General features: G+C 36.8%; 1 protein-coding gene across 12 annotated transcripts in view; it reads right to left on the bottom strand.

The window, feature by feature from the left end:
* CEP83 (centrosomal protein 83) overlaps positions 1–27,998 on the bottom strand; it is a 135,680-nt gene that overhangs the window by 53,929 nt on the left and 53,753 nt on the right. For 8 of the 12 annotated variants that reach the window (XR_009565565.2, XR_009565566.2, XM_060306608.2 and 5 more), the window contains 3 exons: positions 15,468–15,646; positions 15,042–15,314; positions 14,458–14,608 (listed from right to left, as the gene is read on the bottom strand). The exons of 2 other annotated variants lie outside the window; for them this stretch is intronic. Coding sequence is in view for 8 of the 10 variants with exons in the window: in XM_060306608.2 (XP_060162591.1) it covers positions 14,458–14,608; positions 15,042–15,214 (324 nt within the window). In the remaining 2 variants the exon portion in view is untranslated. Of the gene's footprint in view, positions 1–14,457; positions 14,609–15,041; positions 15,315–15,467; positions 16,746–27,998 lie in introns of those variants that run through there. 2 more of the 12 variants (XM_030856378.3, XM_030856380.3) reach the window with 2 other exon arrangements.

Below are 27,998 nucleotides of genomic sequence, written 5' to 3'. Positions count from 1 at the left end.
CCACATAGTGGAAGCTTCCTGAACACCAAGTTCATATTCTTATAATTCACTCAGTATTTAAAAATTTTTTCCTTTTACTTAAAATGAATAAATTACATAAATAAAATAATTCAAACAAAATAAAATATAATATTAAAAAACTAAGTCTTCTCACTTCAGTCATCTAGTTTCCCTCTTAGGAAGCAACCACTGTCAATAATTTATGTACCCTTCTTGAAGCAGTACACAGATATATAAGCATATATACTACTTCTAATTTTTCTATAAAGAAAGGCATACCATACACATTTTTCTGTACCTTGCTTATTCACTGAAGGTGAATAAGCATTACCATATGTATATTTTAGGAAGAAGCAAGATGAATCAAAAGTTTTGGTGGGAGAGAACTGGTGGCTATGGGAAGGAGAGGCAGTGAATGGGGCTAAAGAAACCAGATGGAAAGATCCTGTTATTATGGTTTATGATGTCAAGAGTCTATAATAATTTCAAGTCCAAAGTGAGAAGGAATGGTAATTAAAAAAGAATAAGTAAATGTTATTTGGATGCTTTTTCAAACAAACCAACTTTAAAAATAACAACAAACAAGCAAAACTGTGAGAAAATTAGGAATACGTGAACAAAGACACAACACTAAGAGGTTCAAAGAAATAAGTACTTTAGGTATGTAAATGGTATTGTGGAAACACTTTTGAGGAACTGCTTTGGTATATAATAGAGATGTATACTAAAATATTTAGGGTTGAGATGATATGATTTGCTTCAAAATAATCCAGAGGGGTTGAGAGACAGAGGCAGAAGTGTTAGAAGATAAAACAAGACTGGCTCAGAGATGGTAATTACTGATGCTGGGTGATGGGTATGTGGGGATGCATCGTACCACTCACTATACTTCTGTACTTGTTTGAGATTTCCATAATTAATTAAAATATTTTAATTAAAAATAAAAGTGCTGGGCTTCCCTGGTGGCGCAGCGGTTCAGAGTCTGCCTGCCAATGAAGGGGACACGGGTTCATGCCCCGGTCCGGGAAGATCCCACATGCCGCGGAGTGGCTGGGTCCGTGAGCCATGGCCGCTGAGCTTGCGTGTCCGGAGCCTATGCTCCACAACGGGAGAGGCCACAACAGTGAGAGGCCCGCATACCGCAAAAAAAAAAAAAAAAGTGCTTCCACTGCCAGCAGATGGCATAGAGACCAGGTTTACCCTCCTGCCTGAAACAAACAAAAGACTGAACAAAAAAAACCACGATGGTTTTCAAGACATTGGACATAATGAAGCAAGGAAGATCCCTAAGAAACAGAAAACACAGAAGGTGAGCTTTGCAAAAGCTTCCTGGCCATGGCAAAGGACCACCTGAAAGGATTAGAGGGATGAGTATTTAGAGCTCTCACAGAGTTCCTTTTCCCAAAAGCCAGACTTAAAACTTCATTCCAGAGAGATACGAGTAGAGTACTCAGAAGGCTCTCAGTAGTGGGAATAATTAGCACTAAACACTAATCTGTTCTCACTTAACAAATCCTAAAAGCAAGACTCAGAATGATAAAACTGTTTCCAAGGAACTGTGTCCCAGAACAAAGCTTAAGAATATTTACCAGAATACAAAAATATCTAGCACTCACCAAAGTAAAATTCACAATGTCTAGCATCCAATAAATATTTACCAGGCATAAAAGACCTAAGAATAAATTTGACCAAGGACGGGAAAAACTGTACACTGAAAACTATAAGACACAGATGAAAAAAACTGAAGATACTCAAAAAATGGAAAAATATTCCTTGCTCATGGATTGGAAGAATATTGTTAAAATATGCATACTACCCAAAGCAATCTACAGATTCAGTGCAATCCCTACAAAATGCCAGTGGCAGATTTCACAGAACCAGAAGAAATAATTCTAAAGTTTGCATGGAATGACAAAAGACTCTGAATAGCCAAAACTATCTTGAGAAATAAGAACAAAGCTGGCAGTATCACACTCCATGATTTCAAACTATACTACACAGCTATAGTAATCAAAACAGTATGATACCGGCACAAAAACAGACACATAGATCAATGGAACAGAATATAGAGAGCCCAGAAAAAAGCCCATGCATATATGGACATTTAATCTATGACAAAAGAAAGAAATACACTGCAGAAAGGACAGTCTCTTCAATAAGTGATACTGGTGGGAAAACTGGACCACCACATGCAAAAAAATAAAACTAGACGACTATCTTACACCATATACAAATTAACTCAAAATGGATTACAGACTGGAATTCAAGGCCTGAAACACCCTCTTCAATAAATGATATTGGGGAGGAGACTGGTTCAAGATGGTGGAGCAGCAGGACGTGCGCTCACTCCCTCTTGCGAGAGCACCGAAATCACAACTAACTGTTGAACAATCATCAACAGGTAGACACTGGAACTCACCAAAAATGATACCCCACATCCAAAGACAAAGGAGAAGCCTCAATGAGACGGTAGGAGGGGTGCAATCACAATAAAATCAAATCCCGTAACTGCTGGGTGGGTGACTCACAAACTGGAGAACACTTATACCACAGAAGCCCACCCGCTGGAGTGAAGGTTCTGAGCTCCATGTCAGGCTTCCCAACCCGGGAGTCTGTCAATGGGAGGAGGAATTCCCAGAGAATCAGACTTTGAAGGCTAGTGGGATTTGATTGCAGGACTTTGACAGGACTGGGGGAAAAAGAGAGTCCACTCTTGGAGGGCACACACAAAGTAGTGTGCACATCGGGATCCAGGGGAAGGAGCAGTGACACCATAGGAGACTGAACCAGACCTACCTGCTAGTGTTGGAGGGTCTCCTGCAGAGGCGGGGAGTGGCTGTGTCTCACTGTGAGGACAAGGACACTGGTAGCAGAAGTTCTGGGAAGTACTCCTTGGCTTGAGCCCTCCCAGAGTTCGTCATTAGCCCCACCAAAAAGTCCAGGTAGGCTCCAGTGTTGGGATGCCTCAGGCCAAACAACCAACAGGGAGGGAACCCAGCCCTACCCATCAGCAGACAAGTGGATTACAGTTTTACTGAGCTCTGCCCACCAGAGCAACACCCAGCTCTACCCGCCACCAGTCCCTCCCATCAGGAAACTTGCACAAGCCTCTTAGATAGCCTCATCCACCAGAGAGCAGACAACAGAAGCAAGAAGAACTACAATCCTGCGGCCTGTGGAACAAAAACCACATTCACAGAAAGACAGACAAGCTGAAAAGGCAGAGGGCTATGTACCAGATGAAGGAACAAGATAAAACCCCAGAAAAACAACTAAATGAAGTGGAGATAGGCAACCTTCCAGAAAAAGAATTCAGAATAATGACAGTGAAGCTGAACCAGGACCCTGGAAAAAGGAAGGAGGCAAAGATGAAGAAGATGCAAGAAATGTTTAACAAAGACCTAAAAGAATTAAAGAACAAACAAACAAATAAACAATACAGTAACTGAAATGAAAAATGATTTTGATACACTAGAAGGAATCAATAGCAGAATAACTGAAGCAGAAGAAGGGATTAAGTGAGCTGGAAGACAGAATGGTGAAATTCACTCCTGCAGAACAGAATAAAGAATGAAAAGCAATGAAGACAGCCTAAGAGACCTCTGGGACAATATTAAACACAACAACGTTCACATTATAGGGGTCCCAGAAGGAGAAGAGAGAGAGAAAGGACCCAAAAAAATATCTGTAGAGATTATAGTTGAAAACTTCCCTAACATGGGAAAGGAAATAGCCATGCAAGTCTAGGAAGCACAGAGAGTACCAGACAGGATAAACCCAAGGAGAAACACACTGAGACACATAGTAATCAAACTGGCAAAAATTAAAGACAAAGAAAAATTACTGAAAGCAGCAAGGGAAAAATGACAACATACAAGGGAACTCCCATAAGGTTAACAGCTGATTTCTCAGCAGAAACTTTATAAGCCAGAAGGGAGTGGCATGACATATTTAAAGTGATGAAAGGGAAGAACCTACAACCAAGATTACTCTACCCAGCAAGGATCTCATTCAAATTTGATGGAGAAATCAAAAGCTTTACAGACAAGCAAAAGCTAAGAGAATTCAGCACCACCAAACCAGCTGTACAAATGCTAAAGGAACTTCTCTAAGTGAGAAACACAAGAGAAGAAAAGGACCTACAAAAACAAACACAAAACAATTAAGAAAATGGTCATAGGAATAACCATATTGATAATTCCCTTAAACGTTAATGGATTAAATGCTCCAACCAAAAGACACAGGCTCTCTGAATGGATACAAAAACAAAACCCATATATATGCTGTCTACAAGAGACCCACTTCAGACCTAGGGACACATACAGACTGAAAGTGAGGGGATGGAAAAAGATATTCCATGCAAATGGAAATCAAAAGAAAGCTGGAGTAGCAATACTCATAGCAGATAAAATAGACTTTAAAACAAAGAATGTTACAAGAGACAAGGAAGGACATTACATAATGATCAAGGGATCAATCCAAGAAGAAGATGTAACAATTATAAATATATATGCACCCAACACAGGAGCACCTCAATACATAAGGCAACTGCTAACAGCTATAAAAGAGGAAATCGACAGTAACACAATAGTAGTGGGGGACTTCAACACCCCACTTACACCAATGGACAGATCATCCAAACAGAAAATTAATAAGGAAACACAAGCTTTAAATGACACAAAAGACCAGATAGATTTAATTGATATTTACAGGACATTCCATCCAAAAACAGCAGATTACACTTTCTTCTCAACTGTGCATGGAACATTCTCCAGGACAGATCACATCTTGGGTCACAAATCAAACTTGAGTAAATTTAAGAAAACTGAAATCTTACCAAGCATCTTTTCTGACCACAACGATATGAGATTAGAAATCAATTACAGGGAAAAAAAACCACAAATACATGGAGGCTAAACAATACGTTATAAAATAACCAAGAGATCAGTGAAGAAATCAAAGAGGAAATCAAAAAATACCTAGAGACAAATGACAATGAAAACATGACGATCCAAAACCTATGGGATGCAGCAAAAGCAGTTCTAAGAGTGACGTTTATAGCAATACAATTCTACCACAAGAAACAACAAACATCTCAAATAAACAATCTAACATTACACCTAAAGGAACTAGAGAAAGAAGAACAAACAAAACCCAAAGTTAGCAGAACGAAAGAAATCATAAAGATCAGAGCAGAAATAAATGAAATAGAAACAAAGAAAACAATAGCAAAGATCAATAAAACTAAAAGCTGCTTCTTTGAGAAGATAAAATTGATAAACCATTAGCCAGACTCATCAAGAAAAAGAGGGAGAGGACTCAATCAATAAAATGAGAAATGAAAAAGGAGAAGTTACAACAGACACCGCAGAAATACAAAGCATCCTAAGAGACTACTACAAGTAACTCCATGCCAATGAAATGGACAACCTGGAAGAAATGGACAAATTCTTAGAAAGATATAACCTTCCAAGACTGAACCAAGAAGAAATAGAAAATATGAACAGACCAATCACAAGTAATGAAATTGAAAATGTAATGAAAAAACTTCCAACAAACAAAAATCCAGGACCAGATAGCTTCACAGGTGAATTCTATCAAACATTTAGAGAAGCGCTAACACAAATCCTTCTCAAACTCCTGCAAAAAGTTGCAGAGGAAGGAACACTCCCAAACTCATTCTATGAGGCCACCATCATCCTGATACTAAAACCAGACAAAGATACTACAAAAAATGAAAATTACAGACCAATATCACTGATGAATATAGATGCAAAAATCCTCAACAAAATACTAGCAAACAGAATCCAACAACACATTAAAAGGATCATACACCATGATCAAGTGAGATTTATCCCAGGGATGCAAGGATTCTTCAACATACGCAAATCAATCAATGTAATACACCATATTAACAAACTGAAGAATAAAAACCATATGATCATCTCAATAGATGCAGAAAAAGCTTTTGACAAAATTCAACATCATTTATGATAAAAACTCTCCAAAAAGTAGGCACAGAGGGAACCTACCTCAACATAATAAAGGCCATATACAACAAACCCACAGCAAACATCATTCTCAATGGTGAAAAACTGAAAGCATTTCCTCTAAGATCAGGAACAAGATAAGGATGTCCACTCTCGCCACTATTATTCAAGATAGCTTTGGAAGTCCTAGCTATGGCAATCAGAGAAGAAAAAGAAATAACAGGAATACAACTTGGAAAAGAAGAAGTAAAACTGTCACTGTTTGCAGATGACATGATACTATACATAAAGAATCCTAAAGATGCCACCAGAAAACTACTAGAGCTAATCAATGAATCTGGTAAAGTTGCAGGATACAAAATTAGTGCACAGAAATCTCTTGCATTCCTATATACGAATGATGAAAAATCTGAAAGAGAAATGAAGGAAACACTCCCATTTACCATTGCAACAAAAATAATAAAATACCTAGGAATAAACCTACCTAGGGAGACAAAAGACCTGTATGCAGAAAACCATAAGACACTGATGAAAGCAATTAAAGATGATACCAACAGATGGAGAGATATACCATGTTCCTGGATTGAAAGAATCAATATTGTGAAAATGACTATACTACCCAATACAATCTACAGATTCAGTGCAGTCCCTATCAAATTACCAATGACATTTTTTACAAAACTAGAACAAAAATTCTTAAAATTTGTATGGAGACACAAAAGACCTCGAATAGCCAAAGTGGTCTTGAGGGAAAAAAACGGAGCTGGAGGAATCAGACTCCCTGACTTCAGACTATACTACAAAGCTACAGTAATCAAGACAATATGGTAACTGGCACAAAAACAGAAATATAGATCAATGGAACAGGATAGAAAGCCCAGAGATAAATCTATGCACCTATGGTCAACTAATCTATGACAAAGGAGGCAAGGATATACAATGGAGAAAAGACAGCCTCTTCAATAAGTGGTGCTGGGAAGACTGGACAGCTACAGGTAAAAGAATGAAATTAGAACAGTCCCTAACACCATATACAAAAATAAACTCAAAATGGTTTAGAGACCTAAATGTAAGACTGGACACTATAAAACTCTTAGAGGAAAACATAGAAAGAACACTCTTTGACATAAATCACAGCAAGATTTTTTTTGATCCACCTCCTAGAGTAATGGAAATAAAAACAAAAATAGACAAATAGGACCTAATGAAACTTAAGTTTTTACACAGCAAAGGAAACTACAAATAGGATGGAAAGACAGCGCTCAGAATGGTAGAAAATATTTGCAAACAAATCAACGGACAAAGAATTAATCTCCAAAATATATAAACAGCTCATGCAGCTCAATATTAAAAAAACAAACAACCCAATCCAAAAATGGGCAGAAGACCTAAATAGACATTTCTCCAAAGAAGACATACAGATGGCCAAGAAGCACATGAAAAGCTGCTCAACATCACTACTTACTAGAGAAATGCAAATCAAAACTACAGTGAGGTATCACCTCACACCAGTCAGAATGGGCATCATCAAAAAATCTACAAACAACAAATGCTGGAGGGGGTGTGGAGAAAAGGGAACCCTCTTGCACTCTTGGTGGGAATGTAAATTGATATAGCCACTATGGAGAACAGTATGGAGGTTCCTTAAAAAACTAAAAATAGATTTACCATATGATCCAGCAATCCCACTACTGGGCATATACCCAGAGAAAACCATAATTCAAAAAGACACATGCACCCCAATGTTCACTGCAGCACTATTTACAAAAGCCAGGTCATGGAAGCAACCTAAATGCCCATTGACAGATGAATGGATAAAGTAGATGTGGCACATATATACAATGGAATATTACTCAGCCATAAAAAGGAACGGAATTGGGTCATTTGTAGAGACATGGATGCATCTAGAGACTGTCATACAGAGTGAAGTAAGTCAGAAAGAGAAAAACAAATATATTAATGCATATATGTAGAACCCAGAAAAATGGTACAGATGAACCAGTTTGCAAGGCAGAAATTGAGATACAGATGTAGAGAACAGACATATGGACACCTGGGGGGAAGTGGTGGCGGGAGGAGGTGATAGTGTAATGAACTGGGAGATTGGGATTGACATATATACACTAATATGTATAAAATGGATAACTAATTAGAGCCTGCTGTATAAACAAATTAATAAAATAAAATTCAAAAAAAATGATACTGGGAAAAAAGTCAGTCTCTTCAGTCAATGATACTGTGAAAACTGGACAGCCACATGCAAAAAAAAAATAAAAAACTAGACCACCATCTTACACCATACACAAAATTAACTCAAAATGGAATAAAGACTTGAATTCAAGACCTGAAACCATAAAATTCCTAGAAGAAAACATAAGTGGCAACCTTACTGATATTAAGCTTACCAATGTTTCAGTGGATCAGACTTCAAAGGAAAGAGAAACCAAAGCAAAAAACAGACATCAAACTGAAAAGCTTCTGTACAGCAAAGGAAACCATAATCAAAACAAAAGGCAGCTTACTAAATGGGAGAAGTTATTTGCAAATCACCTATCTACAACTCAACAACAAGAAAAAACCAAGCAACCCAACTTAAAAATGGGCAGAGAATGTGAATAAACATTTTTCCAAAGAAGACATAAGGCTGGCCAACAGGCACATAAAAAGATGCTCAACATCACTAATCATCAGGAAAATGCATATCAAAACCATGAGATATCACCTCATACCTGTCAGAAATGGTGATTATCAAAGAACAATGAATAACGAGGGTTGATGAGTATACGGAGCAAAGAGAACCCTGTTACACTGTTGGTGAGAATGTAAATTGGTGCAGCAACTATGGAAAACAGTATAGAGCTTCCTTAAAAAAATTAAAAATAGAACTACTATATGATCCAGCAATTCCACTTCTGGGTATTTATCTAAAGAACATGAAAACACTAATTCAAAAAGATATATGAACCCTTATGTCCACTGCAGCATTATTTACAATAGCCAAGATATGCAAACAACCTAAGTGCCCACTGATGGATGAATGGATAAAGAGAACATTATACATACACACACATACACAAACACACACAGACAACAAAATACTACTCAGCCATAAAAAAATGAAATCCTGCCATTCAAAACATGGTTGGACCTTGAGGGTATGATGCTAAGTATGATGCTAAGTTTCTTTGTCTGAAATAAATCAGACAAAGACAAATACCATATGATTTCATTCATATGTGGAATCAAAACACACACACCAATGAACAAACAAACAAAATCAAACAAAAGCAAACTCAGAGATACAGAGAACAGATTAGTGGTTACCAGAGAAGAAGGGGGTTGGGAGGTGAGCAAAATGGATGAAGGGGGTCAGCTGTATGGCGATGGATGATAACTAGACTTGTGGTGGTGGTAACTCTAGTGTATACAGAGGTTGAACCATAGTGCTCTACACCTGAAACTTAAATACAAAAAATTTTTTTTTAATTTAGCAGATATGTAAAGAAGCCTGAAAATACTACCCACAATAAATAGGAAAAGAAAATCAACCAACCAACACCAACCCAGAAGTGACAGAGATGCTAAAATTAGCAAAGACATTAATATAGTTACTATAACTGAATTCCACATAAAGCTACAAGTAAAGATTGAACATGTCAAGGAAAATATGAAAAAAATCAAAACTGGACTTCAGGATAAAAACTACAATTTCTGAGATGAAAAATGCACTATAAAATTACTGGCAGATTAGACACTGCAGGAAAAAAGATCAGAGAACTTAAAGACATGACAACAGAAACTATCCAAAATGAAACAAAGAGACAAAAAAGATTAAAAATAAATAAACAGGGATTTCCCCTGGTGGTCCAGTGAAAAAGAATCCGCCTTAAAATGCAGGGGACACGAGTTTGATCCCTGGTCAGGGAACTAAGATCCCACATGCTGAGGGGCAACTGAGCCCACACGCCACAACTACTGAGCTCATGCGCCTCAACTAGAGAGCCTGCATGCCGCAAACTACAGAGCCCACATGCCACAACTAAAGAAGAGAAAAAGCTGCACGTCACAACTAGAGAGAAGCCTGCATGCCGCAACCAAGAGCTCTGCGCCGCAATGAAAGATCCCGTGTGCCTCAACAAAGATCCTGCGTGCTGCAACTAAGACCCAACACAGCCATAAATAAATAAATTTAAAAATAAATCTTTAAAAATAAACAAACAAACAGAACATCAGTGAGTTATGGGAGAACTTTCAGTGGCCTACTAGCAGAGTTCCCAAAGGAAATCAAATAGGAGGCAGAAAAAAATACTGCGATAAAATATCTAAAATTTTTCTAAATTTGATGAAAACTATAAACCCACAGACTCAAGAAGCTCATTAAACCTCAAGCACCAGAAACATGAAGATATGTGCAAAGGCAGGTCAAATTACTGAAAAGCAATAAAGAAAAATCTTAAGAGCTGACAAGAAAAAAAGACACACTAGATAAAGAGAACAAAGATAAAGCTAACAACAAATTTCTTATGTGACACATAAGTGAGAAGACAGAAGAGCAACATCTTTAAAGTATTAGGGGAAAAAACTGTCAATCTAGAATTCAACGCTCAGCTGAAATACCTTTAAACACCATTTCTTACATATACATACAAAAGCTGAAAAAATTCTCACCAGTATTTCTGTACTATAAGAAATGTTAAAGTCCATAAGATGGAAGGAAAATGATACTGATGGAAAAATGTATCTACACAAAGGAAAAAACAACACTGCAATTGGTAACTACACAGGAGTCTTGTGATCAATGAGGTCTCTGATAAAGAAAAAAATCTATGGTTAGAGATGCTTATCTCATAAGAAACTTATTAACAACAAGCACACACGTTAAAAAATCTATCTTCCTCCCCTCTCCCTCTCTCTCAAAGCTGACATACACCAAAGACATAGAATTAGAGGGTTAACTCAATGTCATATTAGGAGGAAATTATGCTGTGTCTTAGATTTCTAATGGAATACTGCCACTGCTTGTCTGAAAAGAAACTTAAAAGAATGCTCTGTCATACAACCGCCTATGTGTCATTACCTATACTAAATATATAAAAAATCTTCAATACTCCAACATTTGTCATATTAATAATACAAAACAATATTAACGCATACATGTGGAATCTAGAAAAATGGTATAGATGAACCTATTTGCAGGGCAGGAAAAGAAACACAGATGTAGAGAACAGACGTGTGGACACAGCAGGGGAAGGGGCCGGTGGGATGAATTGGAAGATAAGGTTTGACATAAATACACTACCATGTGTAAAACATGTGTAAAACAGATAGCTAGTGGAAACCTGCTATATAGCACAGGGAGCTCGGCCCGGTGCTCTGTGATGACCTAGATGGGTGGGATGGGGGGTGGGGGGAGGGAGGTACAAGAGGGAGGGGATATATGTATACATATAGTTGATTCAGTACATTGTACAACAGAAACTAACATAACATTGTAAAGCAATTATACTCCAATAAAAAAAATAATAATATAAAACAGACCAGAATTTTTCAAAGAATATTTTGATTTAAGGGGGCAAATATTGCTGTGCCAGAGATTCTTAAAAGATTAATGACAAACTGAGTATTAAATTTTGCTCTGAGCTTCCTAGCAGCCAAATAAAATGGTAAACCTACTGGTTTACACAGTTTTCATTACCTGGCACAAAGAAAGCATATAAATGTTTGGCAAAGTAATTTTTTTTTTTTAACATCTTTATTGGGGTATAATTGCTTTACAATGGTGTGTTAGTTTCTGCTTTATAACAAAGTGAATCAGTCATACATAAACATATGTTCCCATATGTCTTCCCTGTTGGCAAAGTAATTTTTTTAAATTTTTTTCAGAAACATATAAAATGACTCCCATATTTTTAAAAAAGGTTTTGCTAACATGTTACATAACAACAATGTAATAGCTAACTTGTTGTAACCACTTACGACATCAAAGCACCATACTAATAATTTCTAATCATTGATTCATTGCAACTTTATAATCATCCTATGAGCTAGGCACTATTATTATCCCCATTCACTACAACTGCACAAGTGATGCAGAAATATTCTTTAAATGAATGTCTTTTACATTGTTTTTCTATGAAGCCAGAGATATTAAATTCTAAATCTGAAAAGGCATTTTGCAGGTAGACAATACATGTGTATTTTTAAAATAATCATCTTTCATAAAACCTTCATTGAAGTATTTCTTGCTGATTTTACTTTGCTGAATTTACTTAACTCACAATTTGTACAAATTGCAAACATCCCCTGAAGCAAATAGCTAAACTGCTTCAATACATGTATTTATGTATAAATGCTTCTTTCAGTTATTTCTGCCAGGTAAATATCACATAGAAATCAGATATGTTTATTTTGAAAAACAGAAACTTTAACAGATAAATTTTATTTATCAGCAAACATTTGGGAAGCTATCACATGAAGAAATATCTAGAGTTATTTTGTGTAGGTCCAAGGAACACTGCAATAACCAACAGGGAGGCTACAGGGAGGATGATTTCCTTTCAATATGATAGAGAAAATGCTTAACATCCTCCAATCCATAAATGGAAGTGTATCACTTTACAATTCACTAGGTTCTCTAGCACTGAAAGCACTGAAGCACAGAATGAACAGCTCTGTGTCATAAGAGTTCCAAACGGGAATTCTGCTTTGAAATTTATTGCCTCACAGTTCTGGAGGCCAGAAGTCCAAAATCAAGGTGTCAGCTAAGTGTTCCCTCTGAAAATTGTAGGAAGAACCCTTCCTTGCCCTGTCCTAGCTTGTCTTGATGTGCTGGCAATCCTTGGCATTCCCTGGCAGCTGCAACACTTCAATCTCTGCTTCTGTCATCATAGGACGTTCTCTCTGCTCCACCACCACCCGTGTGTTTCCGTCTCTATGTCTTTTCTCTTCTTCTTATTAAGGACATCAGTCATATTATATTAAGGGCCTGTCATACTTCAGTACGACCTTATCTTAACCTAAGTAATTTCATCTGTAAAACCCTATTTCCAAATAAGGTCACATTCTGAGGTACTGGGAGTTAGAACTTCAACTTATCTTTTCGGGGACACAATTCAATTCATGACAGATATGAAAGAGAACTAGATGATTATCAACTCTAAGATGCTAAGGCTCTAGATACCTATGAGACAACAAGTGCAACATTATACTATATATGAATAGAACAATTCCAACTTGCTCATTTATTCTACTTATTCATGTCATTCATTTAACAAATACTTGCTAGGCACCATCCTGAGCACTGGAGACACACTCTACCTGCCCTCGTGGAGTCTGTATTCCAACAGAATAAAAATTGCCATCATTTATGAGTAGCTACTATGTGCCAGACACCGTACTGAAAATATACAGGTTATAATCTCATTAGTCCTTACAGCAACCCCTGTTAGATAAAAACCTTTATGCCCTTTATCACGTGAGAAAACTAAGGAATAGAAACATAACTATTTGTTGAAGGTCATCACCCTCCTGGTGAAATGACCCTTTTTTTTGGTTATAAAAACGTTCTTTTTATCTTTAATGATACTCTTTGTCTTGAAGTCTATTTTATCTGATATTAATATAGCCACTCTAGTCTTCTTAGGCTACTTTTCATGTGCTTATTACAAATAAGCATGTCTACATGTTACTCTCAAGAAACAGTGATTACATCTTCAATGCCTGAAAATAATACTTTGAATACCTTGGGTTTAGTGCTCACAGACTGCATTCATATAGGCCTCAATTTTTGCAAAACAAATTAATCCACCAATTCTAAAGGTTTAAATTATATTTCCCTCTTCAACTCACATTTCAAAGGTTTTTATTTGTTTAAATGTCCTAAATATGTATATGTAGGAATGAAACAGTAAACATGGTGGAGGGTCCAACCCAAGCTTAAGTGGTGGTGTTTCCAACAATGGAAGATTTCGAGATAATACGGAATGACAAACTCCTTTAACACTGCTGTCAAAAGAATACATGAATTGGATAATAATGCCACACTGGATGACTTGAAAGATGGCTTTTCACTCTATCAACCCATGACTCCAATATTAATAATGCCTTCTTGTAACAAGCACTAGATCAATACTTAAATCCAATACACCTTTATTTTTAAAAATATTTTTAAATTGTGAATTTTTATCAATACAAACTGGTCTTTCCTCCAATTATTCTGAAGAGTGAGGTATTATTTAAATCAGAACAGGAAATATAATACAAATTTACCTAAAATAACAGTTTTGTGGCTAAACCCTACAGGGTAGCTAACATTCTAGAGTATATGAAAGAAGATTAAGTTATACCACCTAGAGATACAACAAAATATTCATTAAGAATATAGGGAAAATTTACCAAATTTACCAAAATTATTTATTTCCACTAAATATCTGACTACTTTTATACTAATTTGAATATATTTTCTTACCTGCAGCTTCATTTCTTCTAAGTCTTTAGTTTTCTCTACTAACTCCCCTCGTAGCTCTTCAAGCAGCAGCTGAAATTTTTCCTGGTGAGTTTGCTTTTCATTTAATAGGCGCTTGAGCTCATTTTGTGACTTTATGTACTCATCCTGCAACCTGATTTTTTAAAAAGAAGAATTTAAGTGTATCCTTTGCTTTCTAATCGCATTACTTTATGTGAAGTCAACCAACACTACAGAGCAAGATCAACATCATATATTTATTAAACTTACAAATATAATTGCTTTACAGTTTCATTTATTATTAACACTGTAATTTCTGAATGCAATTTTACTTTGAAGGGGAAAAAAACATATTTAGCCACCTAGATACATTTAATTTTATATGTCTTGCTACTTTCAAAACAAGACTTTTACAAATTTATAATCCACTTGATTTAAAGAAAATTTACTTGTATTTTAAAAGTTTTAAATGTACATTGTATACTGCAAAATAACAAAATTAAATTGTATGTTCCAGAGCAAACATTTAGACAAAATAAAAAATTTTAATCAAGCCTCTCACTTCCAAATTTAAGTAATTTATTTACCTTGTGTGTTCAGCTTTCAGAGTCTGATAATTAGTTTTATGATGTTCACATCGTAACCGTTCATCAATTAACATTTTTTGGAACTCAGATTGAGAACTTGTCAGCCCACTGTCTCCACCAGGAGGAAAAATGGTGGGAAAAGTGTCCATATTGGTAAGTGAGCTGACAACCATGTAAAAGCAAGTCTTGCTTTCTTATTGTCTTAGTTTTCTTTTCAAGAGTATTTTTCACTTTCTTCGTGCTAAGACAGAATCTCGGGAGGCCAAATTATACCTGAAGAGAGAAATACACTTAATTAGTGATGAGTGAACTCCTTCAGTATTATATACTTTTTATCACTTATTATTCTCCTTATCATTTCTATAACAAACTCAATTTTCAGATTTTCAGTTGTTCATAAAATTCAAGAATAAAGTTGAATCATACCTTAAATTTTCTTTACTCCATGCAGTTTCTGTGCCCATCAAGGTCGTATCTTCAAGTATTAGCCTAACTAGATGTAACGACTCTTCCAGTATAGGTAGTCCCAGAGTCACAAATCACCAATGTTTCCTGAAGTTACTGAGGTAAACTTCAAGAGTGGATTCTGGTACGAAATCCATACTCTGAAACCAGGGGAAAAGCTATTTGGAACTTGATAAGTGTCTGGGGAGAATCACAGTCTTCACAAAGATGACCTTCAGCATGTAATTATGTCTGTGATTAATGCTACAAAGGATCTTTTATTTGACACAAGGTGACTGCACTCAGGCTGCAGATTCAGAGAATAAATCAGTCAACATATAAATATTGATCATCTATGTATTATGCACTGTGCTAAGAACAGGAAAGTCAATCACCTCAGCTATCCCCAAAAGCACCAATCCAGGATTATGAAAGTAACCAAATGTTTGCTCTATCTAGAAGTAAAATATGACACAGTGTTCTTACTGTAAATAATTAAAAACAAAAAATTTAATCAAAACAATTCTGTCCCTTTTAACTTCATTCATCTTTTTCAAAACTATTATATATATTTTCTCCTAACAGTACCTCCCTTAGTCATGGGTTATTATGAATTACCTTTTCTTACTACAAGAGACCATCTTTAGCCTACACAACCCCACCATTAAATTACTGAGTCTTGCTTGAACTACATCATTTCTGATAAATTAACGTGATGTCTACGTATTACATAAGAAGACTTTTAAACTAAAATTGAGGTTGCTTTGGTTTCCTGCTTTATCTATTTTAACAGAGGGGTAAAAGTCTTTCAAGGACACTTTACTCCTTATTCTTCGGTTAAATGTGCACAAGGATTCAACCTTTGCAAATGCAGAGTGCACTGTTTGTAGTAGCAGCTGCCACAACATTATCCTGTCAAGAATATACATTTGCCATGGAATTAATAAACTGGATCATAAAAGTGGCATGTAATTTTTTTTTAATTAATATATTTTATTTATTTATTTTCAGCTGTGTTGGGTCTTCGTTGCTGTGCGCAGGCTTTCTCTAGTTGCAGCAAGCGGGGGCTACTCTTCGTTGCGGTGCCCGACCTTCTCATTGCAGTGGCTTCTCTTGTTGCGGAGCACGGGCTCTAGGCGCGTGGGCTTCAGTAGTTGTGGCATGCAGGCTCAGTAGTTGTGGCTCACGGGCTCTAGAGCACAGGCTCTGTAGTTGTGGCGCATGGGCTTAGTCGCTCCGCAGCATGTGGGATCTTCCCAGACCAGGGCTCGAACTCGTGTCCCCTGCATTGGCAGACGGATTCTTAACCACTGCACCACCAGGGAAGCCCTGGCATGTAATTTTGATTCTGCTCTTTGATGCAAATTAATTTTTAAGAGACAGAAACATACAATAAACATACCTAATACTTTCTAATATCACCAAAAGGCATTATGAGGTTTTAGTTTTAATTAGCTAAAAGCTTACAAATCAAAAGTTACCCTTCAGTCCTACTACTAGTAAAAGAAAGATTTCCAAGGTAAAATGAATATCTTTTTTCCTCTGTATTCCAATTAACTTGACAGTAAACATTGTCACTGACCCCTACCCTAAAATGAGAGTTAAGTCCTCACAGAAATAAAATTTACAAAGACCTGAAAGTTTCTGGAAAATAAAATTAAAATGATTTATCTCCTTCCCTCTTGGCACTGAAATATTTACTAGACGTACTTTCCAGGACTTCACTAATTTCAGAATATCCCTTTCTTAATCACCACCACCATTACCGCATCTCCAATTCTAGTTTCTATGCAAGCATATGTGTACTGCCCCCGTGTATTTTCCCAAGCCAGGAGGATTTCTCCTGTTCCCAGTTGATGTTTGCAATTTCATTACTTTTTAACATGTTAATTTTTTGAATAATAAAGCTAGAATATACCAACACACATCACCAGTAGGTACCACACCCAAATGCATGATATACTTTCCCCTCATACCACAAAAAATACGTTAATTTGCGTGCGTGCACACACACACATCTACAGTAAGCTTTCTGCAAGGTTACCTGTATCAAAATGATAAATCTGCTTATCCCCTGGCCCAATCGTAGGAATTTATTCTATGACAATAGCTGGATGAGTACCCAAATGTAATTACTATATAAGAATTTTCTTTGTGACTTTTTTTAATTAAAAAAATGAAAAAATCAGAAATAAGCTAAACTTCCATAAATAAAGGTTTATCTATACTATACATTAAAAAGGACAAGTTAGATCTGTCCCCACAGCATGGTGAAGAGTATAAATGACAGATACACACACACATATGTTTACATACACATAAAAAGAGTCAAATAGTGGTACACCAAGCAGGGAATAGTGGTAACTTCTGGGGAAATAATAATGGGGGGACTCCCTGACAGGAAAACTTGCACCTTGCACTTTCAACATTTTACTGTTAAATTTTCTTTTTAACAACTACAAACTGTTTTCCAGATAATGAACAATTCTATCACCCTGTATTCAAATTATCTTAAACCAAATTCATTACCCTTGCTTTCAATCTACCTTCAACATCCTTACTTTCCAGCTTCTGATATTGATACCAGTATTATGCTACCATTCATCCACACTTACAAACTCAAAGTCTTCTCTGCTTTCTCTCTCAACTTCCCATGTATGAACAACAAATACTCTTTCTTTAAAATGCATTCCATTCTCTCCATTCCTACTTAACCACAAAAAGTCAAGCTTGTATCATCTCGTAACTAGACTATTAGAGCTTTTTATTATCCCTGCTTCCAATATTTTCTCTCTCTAGTCTACCCTCCAAACACTACCAGATTAACAGTCAGAAACTGTTATTTGATTTCTCATTCTCACTCAAAAGCTCCCATATATGAGACAAAATCAAAACACCCAGTCTTGCAAAGCACTACACAATCAGCCCCAATCTACCTTGTGTAATCTCATTTCCTACCATCTGCCAAGAACATTCTACTCCAGCTAGCCCCTGAATAGATATGCACATCACACCTTTGTTCACACAGATTTTGTCTTAGTTTGTGAACCCTATACTAATGAAAATGGACTCTAGTATGCACGATAATCACTAACTGTTCTCTATTTCTGTGATGACTGAATATAAATAGGCTTAAACACAGTAGTTAGATACTGGAAAGAAATCCTTGACTCAAAGTTATGAGCCCCTGGGTTGCATTTGCCAATAGCCTTTTCCAGAATTTTCTCCTCTAGGAATAGTTAAGAATTACAGAAAACTATTTGCCAATTTGTGTGAAACTAACCAAGGTCAGAATGAATTTTTTATCTGTTTTCAAGTACTCTGCACATATAACATATCCAGTTCTCTAATTCAGTAGTAATCAACTTATCAATAATAATCTTGAAAAATACAGTATGGTAGTCCTCCAAATAGATATCTAGTGTCATAGATAGAAAGGCCTCATAAAATAATTCTTTCTCTGACCTTCAAAAGTGGTCCATCATTCTATATTCAAGGTTACAAAGAAAGAACTTCTATTTTTTTATACTAATTATAAGGACGTTTTAAATGGAAACGTCCTTAGCTAAAAATGGAAAACCCCAACTCAGTTACCATATAGTCTATCTCTTATACCAAGAAATCTGAAGACAGTCTTCTATTACCAGTAATAGAGGATTAAGTAATTTGGATCAAGCCTCCCGCTAAGGACAGCAAGAAAAGCTGGATACATACTTTTTTAAAATCAGCTTGAAAACACTGAAAAACAAAAGAAAAAATATTTACTGAGATGGGAACGGGGGAAGATATGGATGCAGGAAGATGAGACTGGCACTTGGAACCACCATTCCCCTAGAGGTATCTGCCAATTCCAGAGAGGTAGCTGGGAGACTGAATGCCCTGGGACAGTCTTTAAATTCAACGAAAGATATATTAAGTCAGCAAGGAGTGGAGAAGCCCTGGTGAACACCCTTCATTTCGGATAGAGACTTCAAAGGCTGCCTCTTAGGAATAAGGGTAATTCAGAAGAAAGATATTAGACTAGACCTCAAATTGCTCTAAAAAATAAATATGTGACACATACACACATGTAAAAGTTCATGGGAAGATAAGGTAACATGAATTAAAGCCACAGAAACAACAGACGACAAGCAGACACACAGGGTCTCACTATTAAAGAGTCATCAGACAATGGATCTAAAAGAATTTTTTAAATTCTAATTGTGTACAAAACAATAGAAAAGAAGGTTGAGAAATTTGGGAAAGGATTAGAAACCATAAAAAGAAAGCAATGGAAACTCTAAACTTGAAAAATGTGATAACCAAAATCAAGAGCTCAACTGAGTGGCTAAACCAGCCCAGATTAGACATAGTTTAGGAAGTAATTGGAAGACAGCTTAAAAGAATATGTTCAAGAAAAAGTAGAAAGATAAACAAGGATGGAAAATATAGAAAAGAAGGAAAGAAATAGAGAATAAAGTTAAAACGTCACTTTAACAGACATGAAATTGGAGTCCCAGAAAGAAAGGAGAGAACAGAGCAGAAGCAATACCTCAAAAAAAGAAACAAACCAGTTTGACATCATCCCCAAACTGAGGAAAGGTATCAATTCTCAGATATAAAAAGTCCTACAGGGACTTCCCTGGTGGTCCAGTGGCTAAGACTCCACGCTCCCAATGCAGAGGGTCCAGTTTCAATCCCTAGTCAGGGAACTAGATCCTACATGCCACAACTAAGAGTTCACATGCCGCAACTAAAGATCCCACATGCCACAACTAAAAAGATAATACTGTGTATGTTGCAACTGAAGATCCCACGTGCCTTAACTAAGACCCGACACTGCCAAATGAATAAATACCAAAAAAGAAAGTCCTACAATCCCCAAGCACATAAATAAAAAGAAATCCACACCTACGCACATCACATTAAGACAGCTAAAAACAAAAATAAAGGGAAGATCTTAAAATCAGGCAGAAAGAGACAAGGTGCCTGTAAATAAGAGCAACAAAAAGACAGAAGTGACTTCAACAGTGAAGGCCAGAAGACAATGTACAGTGCTGAAAGAAAACAACTGCCAAACTAACATTCGATAAATACAGCAATACTACATCTTTGAAGAATGATGGTAAAACAAAGACACTTTCAGAGAAACAAAATAAATTCATCCCTAAAGATGTACACTAAAGAAACAGTCAAGGACGTTTCATACACAATGAAAATTCTTAGATATGAACTTGACAATGCAGAAAGGAAGATTAAAGGAAACCATAAATATATGCATAATTTGAATTGAATATTAATTGCATAAAATATTGATAATAGCTTGTGGGATTTAACATATACTGACTTAAAATACATGAGATAAATGGTATATAAGACAATAAAGGTAGAATTACAAATGCAAAAGAGTCCTTGCACTGTATGGGAGAAGAGTAAAAGTATCAATTAACATTCTATTTTGATAAGTCAACAATACATATTGTAAAGGAAATGGGTTGGCAAACTACACTCCATGGGCCAAAGTTGGCCTGTAGCCCTTTTTGTATGGCCCCAAGCTAAAAATGTCACCTCCTTTTTTAAGAGTTAAAATAAAAAGAATGAAAATAGATGTAAAAATCCTCAACAAAATATTAGCAAATCAAATACAGCATGTTTAAAAAGAAGTATACACCATGACCAAGGAGGATTTATTCCAGGCATGCAAGGTTGGTTCAATATTCAATATTCAAAAAAATCAATTACTATAATCCATTACATCAACAGGCTAATGCAGAAAAATCACATGATCATATCAATAGATGCAGAAAAAGCATCTGACTTTTTGCATCTGACAATCCAACACCTATTCATGATAAAAACTCTCAACAAATAAGGGACAGACAGATACTTCCTCAATTCGATAAAGAACATCTACAAAAAATCTACAGCTAACAGCATACTTAATGGTGAGAAAAATAGCATTCCCAGTAAGAACAAGAACAAGCAAGGCTGTCCCTTCTCACCACCCCTTTTCAAAACTGTAGTGGATGGCACTCAGCTAACACAGTAAGAAAAGCAAAAGGGATACAGGAAGAAAAGGAAGAAATAAAACTATCTTTGTTTGCAGATCACATGATCGTCCACAAAGGAGAGCCAAAAGAGTCAATTAAAAAAGCAATTGCCCTAGGGTCTTCCATGGTGGCACAGTGGTTAAGAATCCGCCTGCCAATGCAGGGGACACGGATTCGAGCCCTGGTCCAGGAAGATCCCACATGCTGCGGAGCAACTAAGCCCATGTGCCACAACTACTGAGCCTGCGCTCTAGAGCCCTCGTGCCAGAACTACTGAAGCCCACACGCCTAGAGGCTGTGCTCTGCAACAAGAGAAGCCACCACAATGAGAAGCCCGCACACCGCAACAAAGAGTAGCCCCCGCTCACTGCAACTAGAGAAAGCCCAGGCGCAGCAACGAAGACCCAAAGCAGCCAAAAATAAATAAATAAATAAATTTTTTAAAAAAAGGCAATTCCCCAAACTAATAAGCAATTACAGCACAATTGCAGGATAGAAGATTAATATACAAAAGTCATTTTCTTCCAACAGCAATAAGCAAATGGAATTTGAAACTTAAAACAATACCATACACATTAAAACCCCCCAAAAATGAAACAGGTATAAATCTAAAAAGATATGTATAAGACTTACATGAGGAAAATGATAAAACTTTGATGAAAGAAGTCAAAGAATAAACAATAAATTATTTTAAACATCTTTGCTGGAATATAACTACTTTACATTGCTGTGTTAGTATCTGCTGTGTAACAAGTGAATCAGCTATATGTGTACATATATCCCCACATCCCCTCCCTCTTGTGTCTCCCTCGAACTCTCCCTATCCCACCCCTCTAGGTGGTCACAAAGCACTGAGCTGATCTCCCTGTTTTGTGTGGCTGCTTCCCACTAGCTATCTATTTTACATTTGGTAGTGTATATATGTCCATGCCACTCTCTCACTTCGTCCCAGTTTACCCTTCCCCCACCCCGTGTCCTAAAATCCATTCTCTATGTCTACATCTTCACTCCTTTCCTGCCCCTAGGTTCTTCTGAACCACTTTTTTTTTTAGATTCCATATATATGTGTTAGCATACTGTATTTGTTTTTCTCTTTCTGACTTACTTCACTCTGTATGACAGACTCTAGGTCCATCCACCTCACTACAAATAACTCAATTTCGTTTCTTTTTATGGCTGAGTAATATTCCATTGTATATATGTGCCACATCTCCTTTATCCATTCATCTGTCGATGGACACCTAGAATGCTTCCAAGTCCTGGCTACTGTAAACACAGCTGCAATGAACACTGCGGTACATGACTCATTTTGAATTATGGTTTTCAAAGGGTATATGTGCAGTAGTGGGATTGCTGGCTCGTACGGTACTTCTATTTTTAGTTTTTTGAGGAACCTCCGTACTGTTCTCAATAGTGGCTGCATCAATTTATATTCCCACCAAGAGTGAAAGAGGGTTCCCTTTTCTCCACACCCTCTCCAGCATTTATTGTTTGTAGATTTTTTGATGATGGCCATTCTGACTGGTGTGTGGTGATACCTCAATGTAGTTTTGATTTGCATTTTGCTAATGATTAGTGATGCTGAGCAACCTTTCATGTGTTTGTTGGCAATCTGTATGTCTTCTTTAGAGAAATGTCTATTTAGGTGTTCTGCCCATTTTTGGATTGGGTTGTTTGTTTTATTGATATTGAGCTGCATGAGCTGCTTGTATATTTTGGAGATTAATCCTTTGCCTGTTGATTCATTTGCAAATATTTTCTCCCATTCGGAGGGTTGTCTTTTTGTCTTGTTTATGGTTTCCTTTGCTGTGCAAAAGCTTTTAAGTTTCATTAGGTCCCATTTGTTTATTTTTGTTTTTATTTCCATTTCTCTAGGAGGTGGGTCAAAAAATCTTCCTGTGATTTATGTCATAGAGTGCTCTATGTTTTCCTCTAAGAGTTTTATACTGTCTGGCCTTATATTTAGGTCTCTAATCCATTTTGAGTTTTTTTGTGTGTATGGTGTTAGGGAGTGTTCTAATTTCATTCTTTTACATGTAGTTGTCCAGTTTTCCCAGCACCAATTATTGAAGAGGCTGTCTTTTCTCCATTGTATATTCTTGCCTCCTTTGACACAGATTAGTTGACCATAGGTGTGTGGGTTTATCTCTGGGCTTTCTATTCTGTTCCACTGATCTATATTTAGGTTTTTGTGCCAGTACCATACTGTCTTGATTACTGTAGCTTTGTAGTGTAGTATGAAGTCAGGGAGCCTGATTCCTCCAGCTCCATTTTTCTTTCTCAAGATTGCTTTGGCTATTCGGGGTCTTTTGTGTTTCCATACAAATTGTAAAACTTTTGGTTCTACTTCTCTGAAAAATGCCATTGGTAGGTTGATAGGGATTGCATTGAATCTGTAGATTGCTTTGGGTAATATAGTCACTTTCACAATACTGATTCTTCCGATCCAAGAACATGGTATATCTCACCATCTGTTTGCATCAACTTTAATTTCTTTCATCAGTGTCTTATAGTTTTCTGAATACAGGTCTTTTGTCTCCTTAGGTAGGTTTATTCCTAGGTATTTTATTCTTTTTGTTACAATGGTAAATGGGAGTGTTTCCTTAATTTCTCTTTCAGATTTTTCATCATTAGTGTATAGGAATGCAAGGGATTTCTGTGCATTAATTTTGTATCCTGCAACTTTATCAAATTCATTGATTAGCTCTAGTAGTTTTCTGGTAGCAAACTATGTTTGCAGCAAACTGCAAACAATGACAGTTTTACTTCTTTTCCGATTTGGATTCCATTTATTTGTTTTCTGTCTGTGACTGCTGTGGCTAAAACTTCCAAAACTATGTTGAATAATGGTGGTGAGAGTGGGCAACCTTGTCTTGTTCCTGATCTTAGTGGAAATGATTTCAGTTTTTCACCATTGAGAATGTTGGCTGTGGGTCTGTCATATATGGTCTTTATTATGTTGAGGTAAGTTCCCTCATGCCTACTTTCTGGTGGGTTTTTATCATAAATCAGTGTTGAATTTTGTCGAAAGATTATTCTGCATCTACAGAGATGATCATATGGTTTTTATCCTTCAATTTGTTAATATGGTGTATCACATTTATTGATTTGCATATATCAAAGAATCCTTGCATTCCTGGGATAAACCCAACTGGATCATGGTGTATGATCCTTTTAATGTGCTGCTGGATTCTGTTTGCTAGTATTTTGTTGAGGAGCTTTGAATTTATATTAATCAGTGATATCGGCCAGTAGTCTTTTTTTGTGACATCTTTGCCTAGTTTTGGTATCAGGGTGATGGTAGCCTCACAGAATGAGTTTGGGAGTGTTCCTCCCTCTACTACATTTTGGAAGAGTTTGAGAAGGATAGGTGTTAGCTCTTCTCTAAACGTTTGATAGAATTCGCCTGTGAAGCCATCTGGTCCTGGGCTTCTGTTTGTTGGAAGACTTTTCATCAGAGTTTCAATTTCAGTGCTTGGGAATGGTCTGTTTATATTTCCTATTTCTTCCTGGTTCAGTCTCAGAAGGCTGTGTTTTTCTAAGAATTTGTCCATTTCTTCCAGGTTGTCCATTTTATTGGCATATAGTTGCCTATAGTAGTCTCTCATGATCCTTTATATTTCTGCAGTGTCAGTTGTTACTTCTCCTTTTTCATTTCTAATTCTGTTGATTTGAGTCTTCTCCTTTTCTTAATGAATCTGGCTAATGGTTTATCAATTTTGTTTATCTTCTCAAAGAACTAGCTTTTAGTTTTATTGATCTTTACTATCGTTTCCTTCATTTCTTTTTCATTTATTTCTGATCTGATCTTTAAGATGATTTCTTTCCTTCTGCAAACTTTGGGGCTTTTTTTGTTCTTCTTTCTCTAACTGCTTTAGGTATAAGGTTAGGTTGTTTGAGATTTTTCTTGTTTCTTGAGGTAGGATTGTATTGCTATAAACTTCCCTTTTAGAACTGCTTTTGCTGCCTCCCATAGGTTTTGGGCCATCGTGTTTTCATTGTCATTTGCTTCCAGGTATTTTCTGATTTCCTCTTTGATTTCTTCAGTGATCTCTTGGTTATTTAGTAACGTATTGTTTAGTCTCTGTGTGTTTGTATTTTTTACAGTTTTTTTTCCCTGTAATTGACATCTTGTCTCACGGCACTGTGGTGGGAAAAGATACTTGATACAATTTCAATTTTCTTAAATTTACCAAGGCTTGATTTGTGACCCAAGATATGATCTATACTGGAGGATGTTCCATGAGTGCTTGAGAAGAACGTGTATTCTGTTGTTTTTACATGGAATGTCCTATAAATATCAGTTAAGTCTATCTTGTTCAATGTCTCATTTAAAGCTTGTGTTTCCTTATTTATTTTCATTTTGATTGATCTGTCCATTGGTGAAAGTGGAGTATTAAAGTCCTATACTATGACTGTGTTACTCTCAATTTCTCCTTTTATAGCTGTTAGCATTTGCCTTATGCATTGAGGTGCTCCTATGTTGAATGCATATTTACAATAGTTACATCTTCTTCTTGGACTGATCCCTTGATCATTATGTAGTGTCCTTCTTTGTCTCTTGTAATAGTCTTCATTTTAAAGTCCATTTTGTCTGATATGAGAATTGCTACTCCAGCTTTCTTCTGATTTCCATTTGCATGGAATATCTTTTTCCATCCCCTAACTTTTAGTCTATATGTGTCCCTAGGTCTGAAGTGGATCTCTTGTAGACAGCATATATACGGGTCTAGTTTCTGTATCCATTCAGCCAGTCTATGTCTTTTGGTGGGAGCACTTAATCCGTTTACATTTAAGGTAATTATCCATAGGTATGTTCCTATTACCATTTTAATTGTTTTGGGTTTGTTATTATAGGTCTTTTCCTTCTCTTGTGTTTCCTGCCTAGAGAAGTTCCTTTAGCATTTGTTGTAAAGCTGGTTTGGTGGTGGTGAATTCTCTTAGCTTTTGCTTGTCAAGGTTTTAATTTCTCCATCGAATCTGAATGAGATCCTTGCTGGGTGGAGTAATCTTGGTTGTAGGTTTTTCCCTTTCATCACTTTTAATATGTCCTGCCACTCCCTTCTGGCTTGCAGAGCTTCTGCTGTAAGATCAGCTGTTAACCTTATGGGGATTCCCTTGCATGTTATTTGTTGCTTTTCCCTTGCTGCTTTTAATATTTGTTCTTTGTATTTAATTTTTGATAGTTTGATTAATATGTGCCTTGGTGTGTTTCTCCTTGGATTTTTCCTGTATGGGACTCTCTGTGCTTCCTGGACTTGATTGACTATTTTCTTTCCCACATTAGGGAAGTTTTCAAGTATAATCTCTTCAAATATTTTCTCAGTTCCTTTCTTTTTCTCTTCTTCTTCTGGGACCCCTATAATTCGAATGTTGGTGCATTTAATGTTGTCCCAGAGGTCTCCGAGACTGTCCTCAGTTCTTTTCATTCTTTTTTCTTTATTCTGCTCTGCAGTAATCATTTCCACTATTTTATCTTCCAGATCACTTATCCGTTCTCCTGCGCCTCAGTTATTCTGCTATTGATTCCTCTTAGAGAATTTTTAATTTCATTTATTGTGTTGTTCATCATTGTTTGTTTGCTCTTTAATTCTTCTAGGTCCTTGTTAAACGTTTCTTGTATTTTCTCCATTCTATTTCCAAGATTTTGGATCATCTTTACTATCATTACTTTGAATTCTTTTTCAGGTAGGCTGCCTATTTCCTCTTCATTTGTTTGGTCTGGTGGGTTTTTACCTTGCTCCTTCATCTGCTGGGTATTTGTCTGTCTTCTCATTTTGCTTAACTTACTGTGTTTGGGGTCTCCTTTTTGCAGGCTGCAGGTTTGTAGTTCCCACTGCTTTTGGTGTGTGCCCCCAGTGGGTAAGGTTGGTTCAGTGGGTTGTGTAGGCTTCCTGGTGGAGGGGACTGGTGCCTGTGTGTTCTGGTGGATGAGGCTGGATCTTGTCTTTCTGGTGGGCAGGAACGATTTTAGGCAGGCTCTCTGCTAATGGGTGGGGTTGTGTTCCTGTCTTGCTAGTTGTTTGGCATGGGGTGTCCAGCACTGGAGCTTTCTGGTCATTGAGTGGAGCTGGGTCTTAGCATTGAGACAGGGATCTCTGGGAGAGCTCTCGCCGACTGATGTTACGTGGGGCCGGGAGGTCTCTGGTGGTCCAATGTCCTGAACTTGGCTCTCCCACCTCTGAGGCTCAGGCCTGACACCCAGCCACAGCACCAAGACCCTGTCAGCCGCACGGCTCATATAAGTGGCATCATACGGTATTTGTCGTTTCGTTACTGGCTTATTCCATTTAGCACAATGTCCTCAAGGTTCATCCATGTTGTAGCATATGTCAGAATTGCCTTCCTCAGGAGTCTCCTCAACAGTCCACTTGGCCAGCGTGTTCCTCTCCCCAGCCTCACAGAAGTAACCTTTGTTCTCTCTGTTCCTTTCACTCTTTGGCCTTACCGTAATAGAGACTTTTCACACCTTAACTTTTTTTTT

This window comes from Globicephala melas, chromosome 10 (assembly GCF_963455315.2).
Source record: "Globicephala melas chromosome 10, mGloMel1.2, whole genome shotgun sequence".
Lineage (NCBI taxonomy): Eukaryota > Metazoa > Chordata > Mammalia > Artiodactyla > Delphinidae > Globicephala > Globicephala melas.
Note: the sequence above shows the minus strand (reverse complement) of the source record. Positions and strands in the feature narration are given on the sequence as shown.